The sequence below is a fragment of the Oncorhynchus tshawytscha genome, linkage group LG03, assembly GCF_018296145.1.
Source record: "Oncorhynchus tshawytscha isolate Ot180627B linkage group LG03, Otsh_v2.0, whole genome shotgun sequence".
NCBI classification, from domain to species: domain Eukaryota; kingdom Metazoa; phylum Chordata; class Actinopteri; order Salmoniformes; family Salmonidae; genus Oncorhynchus; species Oncorhynchus tshawytscha.
The window spans coordinates 15,493,971-15,506,444 of NC_056431.1; the positions used below are offsets into that span (position 1 = coordinate 15,493,971).

The 12,474-nt window shown below is 39.6% G+C and overlaps 1 protein-coding gene across 11 annotated transcripts in view; it reads left to right on the forward strand.

Moving 5' to 3' along the window:
- Nucleotides 1-11,130, forward strand: part of LOC112228363 (growth factor receptor-bound protein 10) — a 97,070-nt gene extending 85,940 nt beyond the window's left edge. For all 11 annotated transcript variants that reach the window (XM_042310555.1, XM_042310562.1, XM_042310567.1 and 8 more), the window contains 9 exons: nt 1,230-1,367; nt 1,694-1,804; nt 4,781-4,876; nt 5,122-5,196; nt 5,503-5,619; nt 5,958-6,024; nt 6,139-6,226; nt 6,413-6,506; nt 6,694-11,130. In XM_042310555.1, coding sequence (XP_042166489.1) covers nt 1,230-1,367; nt 1,694-1,804; nt 4,781-4,876; nt 5,122-5,196; nt 5,503-5,619; nt 5,958-6,024; nt 6,139-6,226; nt 6,413-6,506; nt 6,694-6,840 — 933 coding nt within the window. In that variant the 3' untranslated portion in view covers nt 6,841-11,130. The remainder of the gene's footprint in view (nt 1-1,229; nt 1,368-1,693; nt 1,805-4,780; nt 4,877-5,121; nt 5,197-5,502; nt 5,620-5,957; nt 6,025-6,138; nt 6,227-6,412; nt 6,507-6,693) is intronic.
- Nucleotides 11,131-12,474: the final 1,344 nt, after the last annotated feature.

Sequence of the window (12,474 nt, forward strand, 5' to 3'; positions counted from 1 at the left end):
CTTGTGCATGTCTTGTCAGAGAACAGACTGTAACACTTGATGTTCTGTTGACATACGAGTGTCTCTGCACACGCAGGCCAGGTGTGCCTAACAGAAAGACAAACAGACAGACAGATATTACAGCTTCTGAAGGGAAGCAACTGTGAGAGGAGAGTAAAGGAACGTACTGAATGTTATAGCACAGCGCATCAGGCCAACATCCTCCTATTCTGCACCAGGCAGCACAGCGTAGATGCATGGTGCCTTTAAAGACCTGAGCCTCTAATGGAATGAAGTTTACATGTTCAGCCTGCAAATGTAGCAGTGTGACAAAGCGTTATTAAAAGGGCCATGACTGGAATCCATCCACTATGGCAGAAAGCTTTTAAAATGATGCCATCCCTGACATGGTGAGTTTTAAGGAGCAGGCTGGGGGCGGTTCCAGGAATCCAGTCGGAATCAAATCAGGTCAGATCATAAACAGTGGATCACTTAAAGGTGCGCTGCTCACAAATTCTAATAGTTAGCCTACTTTCAGTCATTGTGTAGAGAATCAGTGTTCCGTCTAAACCGCCGTGAAATATATTTTCCATAACCAAAAATATTGTATTTTTAGCTATTTGAAGCTGGTGTACAAAGCCAGAAGTAAAAGACGCAAAAGCAGAACTTAAGAACGGGAAGCATAGAAATGGCACACATAAAACACATCTACCGCTTCTTAGACTTGCTTTCAATGAGAATGTCAGATCCTTAACTCGCATTTCTATGTCAATTTGGTCATCGAAAAGTGGCATATTGCAGCTTTAATTAGTATCTTGTCAGGTCAGGAGACAGTGTCTGAATGTGGCAGAGAGAGTTCTGTATTCTGCAGGGCATGTTAAAACCAGTAGGTGCTTATCTTATCGCTCCACTCAGTTCTTGGAACAATTTGCTGTCAGAATCATAACTCCTTGTTGAATTGTCTGTCTCTACAGTGTGTATGTGTCTTGGTTAATACTGTAGTGTGTATGTGTCTTGGTTAATACTGTTACGCAAGACAGAACATCTGTCTGAACATTTCTCTCCCATGTTTAAGGTGGCTCATAAAAATTGGTATCACAAGAATGCCAAGACTGTTCGTTATATAAATGTTTGTTTTCTGGCTAGGAAGGAAGGCGGTGGAGGTTTATTTCTCCGAGCCCCATGAAAATGAGGATATTTGATGATGATAGCTGTGTGCTAAAGCCTTCTTCTCTCTCTCCTTCTCTCAGAATTTCTTGAACTCCAGCAGTTGTCCTGAGATCCAGGGCTTTTTATACGTGAAAGAGATGGGCAGGAAATCCTGGAAGAAGCTATACATGTTCCTTAGACGCTCAGGACTTTACTTTTCTACAAAAGGAACGTCAAAGGTACATGGCCATTCTCTCTTCTACGGTAGGCTTAGTACATTAACTGTTAGAATTAGGCTTGTATTGCCGAATCCCTTAGCCAATATCCCACATTTAAACTGCGCTAGTAAATAGCCTACAAAGTCTAATACTTTAGTTGTTAGTTAAGAGGCTGCTTGCCTCAATCATCAGTGTACATACTTGCTGCTCAGAGATGCCTGCCTTTTCTATGTCCCATACAACCACACAAGCTGCTATTGATTTGAGTGGAGCTCTGCTCTCTGTTACCTCCAGGCTTAAGTTTCTTTGTGATGAAATGACATCGGTTATTGATTTATCCTCCACAGGAGCCCAGGCATTTACAGTTACTAGCAGACCTGGAGGACAGCACTGTCTTCACAGTAACAACAGGCAAGAAGCTACACAGTGCGCCAACAGACTACGAGTTCTGTATAAAGGTACGTTCAAGAGAAAGAAAGGCCTCTGCACTTGAGACATTGCAAGTCATTCAGATGCTCATATGTTGTCTATTATTCCGCTGTCTTCTATGGAGGACAAGCCGTCTCCTATTACAGTTATTGAACAGTGTCGTGTCTAGACTGTGGCTGCTTCCCAAATGGTGCACTATAGAGGGAATAGGTTGCCATTTGGTAAGCATCCTGTATCTTGCTGAGACATGCCTGACAAGAGGCAGGCCTCGCTGCCATTGTGTGCTCTGTGTTGACCCACTTTCTGGCTATATAATAAATGGATAGAGAATGAAACTAAAATCCAACAAAATCCTATTTTATTCTGCAACATGATCAGGGTTGGAAAGGTTCCTTTCTAAATGATTGGGCTCATCAGTAAAATAAATAAATGCTGCTCTCATGGAATGGCATGCTTTGAGCACTCCCAAAAATTGCTATTTGCGTGTAAAAAATGTATGCCATATTTACATTTTTTGTTGGTGACACTTTGGTATCTGGATAATATGCAGCTGTTTAAGTCTATCTAATTGTGTGAGTTTTATCATGTATCCATTAGGCCCATGGACATTTTGAATCATCACAGATTAGATTGAGCAATAAAAGCCCCACTCATGGTCTTCTTAAATGAAGCTTGTTTTTGACAGTATGGAGCACAATACCACAGAGGAGTTTAGAAGGGAGCAACTCAAACTTTTATTCCATAGGCTGGGATCCGCACTATGCAGCTGTTGAGGGAGTGCATTTTTTCACTCACTGTCAAACTGGTTGAAAAAAACAATGATTTATAGGCAGCTTAAACTTCTTATATTCAACCATTATTGAGTTAAAATACACATATACATTTGTGAACAGCCATCCACAACAACCACAATCCGTAATGAACAAATAGCTAAAAGAGAGAGCAGCAGTGTGATTCACATCAATGTGCTATGTACAATGCCTTGCAAAAGTATTCATCCCCCTGGGTGTTTTTCCTATTTTTGTTGCATTACAACCTGTAATGTAAATAGATTTTTATTTGGATTTCATGTAATGGACATACACAAAATAGTCCAAATTGGTGAAGTGAAATTTTAAATAATTACTTGTTTCAAAAAATAAAAACCCGGATAAGTGGTGTGTACATATGTATTCACCCCCTTTAATATGAAGCCCCTAAATAAGATCGGGTGCAACCAATTACCTTCAGAAGTCACATAATAAGTTAAATAAATTCCACCTGTGTGCAATCTAAGTGTCACATGAGTCGATATACACCTGTTCCGAAAGGCCCCCAGAATCTGCAACACCACTAAGCAAGCGACACCATGAAGACCAAGGAGCTCTCCAAACAGGTCAGGGACAAAGTTGTGGAGAAGTACAGATCAGGGTTGGGTTATAAATAGATATCTGAAACATTGAACATCCCACAGAGCAGCATAAAATCCATTATTAAAAAATGGAAAGAATATGGCACCAGAACAAACCTGCCAAGAGAAGGCCACCCACCAAAACTCACGGACCAGGCAAGGAGGGCATTAATCAGAGAGGCAACAAAGAGACCAAAGATAACCCTGAAGGAGCTGCGAAGCTCCACAGTGGAGTTTGGAGTATCTGTCCATAGGATCACTTTCAGCCATACACTCCACAGAGCTGGGCTTTACAGAAGAGTGGCCAGAAAAAAAGCCATTGTTTAAAGAAGTAAATAAACAAACACGTTTGGTGTTTGCCAAAAGGCATATGGAAGACGGTACTCTGGTCAGATGAGACTAAAATGTAGCTTTTTGGCCATCAATGAAAACGCTATGTCTGGTGCAAACCCAACACCTCTCATCACCCCGAGAACTCCATCCCCACAGTGAAGCATGGTGGTGGCAGCATCATCGGCAGGGACTGGGAAACTGGTCAGAATTGAAGGGATGATGGATGGTGCTAAATACAGGGAGATTATTGAGGGAAACCTGCTTCAGTCTTCCAGAGATTTGAGACTGGGACAGAGATTCAACTTCCAGCAGGACAATGACCCTAAGCACACCGCTAAAGCAACACTTTAGTGGTTTAAGGGGAAACATTTAAATGTCTTGGAATGGCCTAGTCAAAGCCCAGACCTCAATCCAATTGAGAATCTGTGGTATGACTTAAAGATTGCTGTACACCAGCGGAACCCATCCAACTTGAAGGAGCTGGAGCAGTTTTGCCTTGAAGAATGGGCAAAAATCCCATTGGCAAGATGTGCCAAGCTTATAGAGACATACCCCAAGAGACTTGCAGAGACTTCAGTTTTTTTTGTCTTATTTCTTGTTTGTTTCACAATAAAAAATATTTTGCATCTTCAAAGTGGTAGGCATGTTGTGTAAATCAAATGACACAAACCCCCCAAAAATCTATTTTAAGACAACAAAATAGGAAAAATGCCACGGGGGATAAATACTTTCGCAAGCCACTGTAGATATCAATAATATGTGATATCCGTATTGCCCATAGGCTACACCACTGCTGTCGTCTTTACCTCCAAGCATTTATTCAAGTTGGATAATCTTTGGACTGTAGCCTACAAAAGCCCATTCCTGCTCTTTTCCCTTAAACCTTCTAAACGCATTTGGTGTGTCATCATAGTGGTATCAGACTTGCTCAGGCAGAACAACTTTAACGTGCGCCTTTTTCAATGCTGATTTAAATGTCATTGAGACAACAGAAAGGTATCAAAGAATTTCTGAATTTCAAAGTAATCCTAGAAGTAATCATCTAGTTTTTCAAAAGTATCTGTAATCTGATTACAACATTTTTGCTTGTAACGTAATGGTTTACAGTTTTTTCTCTCTTTTTTTCCTCACCAACCCTGAACAAGATCAACTATCATCTCATGGGATATGTCAGTGTACGAGGGAGGAGTGTTTTAGTACAACCATACTGTCTGAATGGTTGTTTCTAATGATGAGGTGTTTGTTTGGTCTCTCTAATTGGTTGTTGTGTGTTAATTGACAGCCAAACAAGAGGACTGAGCTGAAAGAGTTGAGGATGTTGTGTACTGAAGACGAACAGAGCAGAACGTCCTGGATGACAGCCTTCAGACTCTTCAAGGTACCAATTCCATGGCAACAAGCCCTCAATACACTGCAAAGTAGTGCCTCAGTTATACCAGAGGGTTGTATCCGATGCAAGTTCACTTCACATGGGTTGTTGTGAGAGTCACTTATACCATGCTAATTTGAATACTATCTATCTTTATGAATTTTATGAATATTTTGGAAGGTTTGCTTTTCTTTGGGTGAAGTCAACCAATAGCTAACTTTTTAATTTGTGGATACTTTCATTATTCTTCACAGTATGGAATAGTCCTCTATCAGAACTACAAGATTCCTCAGCAGAGAAAAACTCTGTCACACTTTTCAACACCAGTGGTAAGCCTCTCCTTTTAGCTCCTTACTGCCACCATGCCAGCCAAACTGTTGTTAACATCCAGACTCTTTCTCGGTTGTCTTTCCTTGACTCTTTGTGTCCTCTATTCGGTGATTCGAACCAGCGACCTTTCGGTTACTGGCCCAGCACCCTTAACCACTAGGTTACCTGTTCAGTGCATTTTGAGAAGGAAGTGAGGAGAGAGGAGGACTTCAATGACAGACAATTGAGGAAGAGCCCTAGTACTGTAACAGGGCATTTTCTACATTGGAAGTGTATTGACATTGGCACTGTTTGTCTCCCTCTAGCGGAGTGTGTCTGAGAATTCTCTGGTTGCCATGGATTTCTCAGGAAGGATAGGCAGGGTGATCGACAATCCTTTGGAGGCCCAGAGCGCTGCCATGGAGGAGGGTTATGCCTGGAGGGTGGGTCTCTTTCTACAACGCTACTACAATGTTACTATTCCAATGGTTCTACAACAATAATGCAACCTTACTACAACGTAGCTACGTTACAGCAATGTTATTACAACCTGTCCACAATTCGACTACAACGTTATTAAGATATTACAATATGACCTTATGGTCAGAAAGAAAACGTACTGCTGTTGGTGATTTAGAAATAATCTGAGCAAGAGTACAACAACTTTTCTTTGAGTCATGCTTGTCACAAAGCTATCATGCTATCCGTCACGCAGCTGTACCAATGGAGTAAGAGCCTTTTATTAACAAACTAATCCATGTTTGTTTGTTCTGTATCTCAGAAGAGAAGTCAACGGATGAACATTCTAGGTAGTCCCAGTCCACTACATCCCTGTTTATTAAGCTCAGGTAATTCAACAACATAAATTCTCACAATCCCTCTGTTATTTGAGTTGGCTACATTCTGTGTAGATAAATGCCTTGTTCCTGTCCTAAAGCTCTCCTTTCCTCTTCCACGTCCAGTTATTCACAGAACACAGCTGTGGTTCCATGGGCGGATAACGCGAGAAGAGTCCCATCGGATGATCCACCAACAAGGCCAGGTGGACGGGTAAGACTCCTCAGTCTCTGCAACCACACAGCCAACCTGTTATTTAATTGGGATTTATTTGGTTATTAAAGTGTTGCATCTTCAGAATGCCCAGCCCACATGCCAATGTATGTTGGATTTAAATTTGTAAATTTGACCGACATTGAAGTTTTCACCAAAGACTGATTTTCCCCCTTTTGTGCTCAGGTTGTTTCTGTTGAGAGACAGTCAAAGCAACCCAAAGGCCTTTGTCCTCACACTGTGCCATCATCAGAAAATCAAGCATTTCCAGATCTTACCGGTAAGTGAGCTTTATCTTGCCTCTGGGCTTTTCTCTCCTTGACCTTCCCATCTCTCACAATAATAAAGCTAGGCACACTAGAACACCAAGTAAAACAGTCAACAATTTTATGGAGTAAAGTCACTTTTGTTGTTCATTACTTCCTCTTGTTCTCACCTGACTGTTGTCTCTATGGTCCGTCCTGCAGTGTGAAGAGGACGGCCAGATCTTCTTCAGCCTTGACGACGGGTCCACCAAATTCACCGACCTGATCCAGCTGGTGGAGTTCTACCAGCTCAACAGAGGAGTCCTGCCTTGTAAACTCAAGCACCCCTGCACCCTCGTAGCCTTATGACCCCTGACCTATGACTTGACCGGACTCTGCCTAAAAACAAACTCAAGACTTTTTCTTTAGGAGAAGCTAAAGTGATGAACTCATGTTGTTCTTGATGTGTCATGAGCTGCCAGAGACTGCGGATGGAACAGGACGGAGTGGTTGGGGGGTTAGGATGGACTCTAGTGGACTTCAGTGACCTCTGTGTTCCGGAAGGAAGGAGGAGATAAAGAAGCAAAAATAAAAGCAAAAAGCTGCACCACGTTGTTATTAACTCTTATAAAAAACAAAAACATTTTCAATTTTGTATTCATAGTCACCAATAAGCTCTGATCCACTGACACGGTTTAGTGACAGTTTATGAGATCAAAGGAGTTTTTATTTTCCTTGTACAATCATCAGGACTTTGTTTAGTCTGGGCCACTTTTTTACATAATGAAAGTATTTTTTTTGTTACAAATCATCTATACTACAACCTTTTTCTGAAAAGCTGATTGTTTTCTAGTTTGGCGCTTGTGAAACTGGGAACAGACCTTTCCACACTGACTGAAGAAGAATTCCTCTACCGTCTCGTTCTTCTCGTTACCAACAATGGCAAATCCCTCCTGTATTGGAGGGATGGATGGACAATCTGATATTCGGAAAAAGAACATCACAAGACAGATCACGAGGCCAGCTGTCTCTTTCAAGCTGTGGGAAAGGAAAGGCTGGACCTGGTAATTTAGGATGGAGCTGAAGGATACTCAAGGACTACACAGGATCCATTCATTCCACTCTCATAGGACTTTTCTTCATTTCTTTCTTTCTTTGGTGACCTCACAGGCGTTTGTATTCATGACATTTTAGTACTGCATCAAATGTGTTCTTAGTCCGTTTTAGTTTCTTATCAGTAGTCTGGAGCATATAGATTTCTAACAGTCACACAACAACAACTAAATCACTACATCCAGTTCAGTGTTAAATCAATCCATCATCAGCTCCACCATCCGGTGTTCCACATGAACTTCCCCCCCAAAATATAAACTACTACAGGTATTCATTCACTCCCCGTCTCATCCACTCATTTAAGTCCATGTAATAGATAGCTGTTGTGGTCCACGCTGCTAGCCTAGTCCTATACCTTGTGCTATAACCAACCCATCTATTGTTGGCTACAGTACGTATTCAGAATGATACTAGGCTACCATGCTGCTCTTCAGGTGATAACAAGCAACATAACAGCTCAGCTCTTGGGCCTCTCTTGGTGTCAACACAATAATAAAGCTATATGTAAAACATTGGAAAGCATATGGCCATCTTGTGGACTAATTCCATGTTGTAAGCACTCTGAAGACATGGTTATGATTATATGAGTAAAATCTAACAGGCCACTGGGGCGGGAGGGTGCCACAGTTTTCTTTTAAACCTACCTGTTTGCGTTCCCTCCGTCAGAACACAGGGAAATATAACCACTACACCAACCTCTTGTGATCCACTAGAGGGATCTGACTAGCTCAGAGTTGACGTGTACAGTCCAAGGTCGGTCTGTCTGTTGTGCTGTCTGTAGAATGCAACTGGAATCAATCGACTCATCTGCTAGGAGGACCCATCTTCTTAATCCAAGGGTGCATCGCAAATGGCACCGTATTCTCTACATAGTGCATTACCTTACTTTTGACTAGGGCCCATAAGCCTTTGGTCAAAAGTAGTGCACTATATCGGGAATAGAGTGCCATTTGGGATCCACCCCAAGTCCATTCATTTTAGACTTGTTGCTTTTCTTTTCTATGATGTGATTGAATGATTGTTTTTAGAACAGACACTGTGAAGCCCTAGTAATGGATGATACCCTGAAGTGGAAGGGTTTTTACTGTCCAGCCTCGTCCAAGGTTGCAGTGAACACACAGATTTGTAAAGATGTTTTTACCTGTAACGCAACATTAAGAAAGAGCCATCTTTTTATTGTATTTATAGTGTCTTAAGCTGGATAGATTCAGATACAGAATATTAGCCACACTATCTACAAGTTCTGCACAATGACATTTCAAAAAATAAGATGCAAGGACTCAATCATTTCAAGTATTGTTTTGCAAATGTATTTATTTACCTGGATGTGAGTGATTACTTGAAATGTAGCTCTTTTCTCAGTGCTGTTCGTTACTGTTTTATCATTACCATGGAATGATTGAACCGCGTAATTATTACATAGCATCTATTACAAAGCCTATAATTAATTTCTTGCTTTTTATGTTTGAACACTCAAACTATTTTATCACCAACACTTACTATGAAGTAACATTCAAGTGGTGTTCCCTAATGTCATGGTTTTCATTCCAAATTGGTGTCAGTAGAAAAATTGTGGGGAATAATAGTCACTAATATTTCAGTCACAGTGCGTTTCACATCGATATTCAGTTTAATGCCTTTCTCTCACACATTCTTCTACATTTAGGAAATCTTTTCACATGAACCTCTCAATAATATTTCAAACACACAGGTTGAAGAAGATTACATGTATTTTTTTTTATACATATTTAAACATTTGACATCTTCTTAAGTGTGACTTTCACTGATAATGTCAATCAAATTCATTTCATATCTAGATATTTAATTCATGAGTTGATTTTCAAATACACACTGTTTTTTGAGCTGTCCGTTCAGTTGCTCTGTCCCATTTCATTACAGTTAGTTGTCTTCCATTTTACAGAGCTTTCACTCTTTAAACTTTGCGTTAATCAGAACTTTGTTTCTTGTGTCAGAAGTGAAGCTATACCTTTACAATACTTGGTGTACAATACGTTAAATGGCCAAGTCTTTTCCACAGCATAGTGTGTATTATCCAATTAGAGAGGCTTGGATGTGATGGCACCACTAGATGCCCACTGCAGTACCTTTTTCCATGGAATTTTGAGAGTAACTTCAGAGCTACACTTCACTGTTTATTGGGTGTGACCAGAGCCATGAATATATAATATATGTTAATGTATGGCTCTGGGTGTGGAATCATTTTGACTATACAATGAGCAGGTTAGGTGCCAAAGCTGCTTACTTATCCTTTGCTAAATTCGGTCAAAACGTCAGACAATATATCTTCCCATTGGTCATAATGATTTCAGTAGAAATCAGTTAGAATTGCCTCCTCCGGTGGTAATCTTAGCTGTACAATGTAATATGCAACTCATGTAAAAGTTGTGTATTGAATCAATGTACCATATTAGCATATGAAACCATGTAGATGCAACACTGTATTTAGGTTACAGATCACTATTATTACCGCATTGGCTTACTCTTAACTACTTATGAAATGAAGAAACTTGATTTATTTTTATCATTTGGTTTAATGTGCATATCGAGTTTATTTCTTAAATGTTTGTCATGTAAAAACCTCTTCACAAATGTCTGTAATATTGAAATGTTGCTGGTATGGAACTGGAGTTGGCTTGGGCATACAGTGTACATCTTTTCATAGTTCCTGCAAGTCATCCTAAGCTACTCAGACATCACTGACTTCTCAACACTAACTGTTTAGGCCTGTTAGATACAGATAGGTGTTTTTTGTATTCTCTCACATAGTGTCTTGCTATGAACTAGAATGTTACTAGTGACATTGACTCACCTGCAAAGTAGTGAACTGATGAAAGTGAATTGAGTAAATGTACTTTTTTATTTTCAGAGAAATGAATGTAACTGGGTTGCTCAGGGTTGACATGGAGCCTGTTGAAAACTGGTCATATCGTCAGACCAGTGACATTTTGTATGTGCGATGTTGTGGAGTTCTGTTGATCAACTTGGGGTTAATAGTATTTCACCAAATCATTTTTTCTTTAGTAAGTAGTTTGGCCTTTATGATGTTCTTTCAGAATAGTAGTAGTTTCTCCCAAACAGTAGTACAGCACAGGTGTCCTCTTTTCTCTTGTGTAAGTCTGTTTGTCCCAAGAAGCCTAAAATGCAGCAGGTGCCTCTGATGACCTTTTTCTCTGCACTAAACCAGAGCTGACTTTGGACCGTTCATGGGAACCTTTTCCAGTGATCGATAATGACTCTTGTGCTTTGCATATATTGTCACAATGCAAGATACAAAGGAGTAAAGCAAATATATATAGATCTATATAAATATAAACCATTATGTATTTCAGGGAATGCAAAAAAACAAGAACCTGTATCTCTTTTTAAGAGAAAGATCCTGTATTCATACTGTGCTTTGCTTTGATCTGTAAATAGCTGAATGGCTTATATCTCTTAATTGTAACCTTTTCAGGTATTTTTGTACAAATAAGGGACTGATATGTTCTGTTTATTGTAATTAGAATAAAACATTAATACATTGTTATTAATTTAAGCAGTGATGGTATTGTCTTGGTAGAGAAGTTTGACCTTTTTCCTCATTACTCAATTACCTTGAGTCCTAATCCAGGTAATTACAAATGCATTTAAATCACTGTATTCTATTTGCAATTCATTCTGTTTCTTTTGAAAACAAATGGTAATTATTATAGATGGCATTACAATTCCACTGCATCTTACCATGAGTTTAGTTATATATTTTCATCTAGCTATCATAAATGTCTGCTTGAAATGTTCAACTGTACATTGGGTTATACTTCACCCTGTTTTCCCACTAGATGGCAGACAACCACTACAAATACCGAATCAAATACTCTACTTAAATGGGAAATCATCCATTGAAACAATAGCAAAGCATATACCCCGCATTATGTTTTGGTAAAAAGCTGTGGGATTGGGCTGGAGTAACCACTCTCAAATTCATAGACAGAGATATGGATGCAAGGACTGAGCATCCATGATATCAAAATGATAGTTTTAATCATGTTTTGAAGCCATGTAGTTTGTTTACATTTTATTTGTTCACAAACATTGGAGTAAATCAAGCTTATATTTTGGGTTCTGATGGGGTACGGCAGTTGAACTAAGCTTATGAGGCATGTATAAGCTATATTCTTCAAGACTCAGTGGGAAACTACATATTCATTTATAAGTCCAAAAATGGATTGCCCCTTTTGCTCGATACAGACCTAATGCTGCATTAATAGCATGTTGTGAAGTCGTAAATACAAGCATAGAACTGTAAAGAAAAATCCACTTGACCGTCCCTCCAACTGGTAATTACTATGAAACTGTTCTGTTATCCCTGAGCTCCGACTTCTCCCATGCTGAACTCTGACGTAACCTACTAAGGAAATTACCTCAATAAACAGAATTGTTGGAAGTAAAATTAAACAAAATATTAGTTATAAAAATAAATCTATTAATATGGTTGGTGAACACTATAATTTGTTTGCGAGCACTATCTGTATGTTTTGTCTATGGTTGATGCAGTTCAAGGGGGTTTAATGCATCTAACTCATATGTACAACTTCACAAATGGTAATTACCACCTTGCCACTTGGTTATGAAAGCAGCATTAGAATGGAGCAATCATCCAGGCCCCATAAGAGGATGTAGATAAAACAACATCCTGGTTATGCAGATGAGAATTGAGATGTATAATTTTATCTTGCTTAAGATCTTTCGTCAGATTGACATCTGTGTTTTTAAGCATTGGTATATCCAGGGGATGCATAACCATATGTATTTTGGAACTATTTTTAGCTTGTTAACAATGGGTTGAGTCTCAAATATTATCCCTGGAGGCATAAATGTCAACATAGTTCTCAC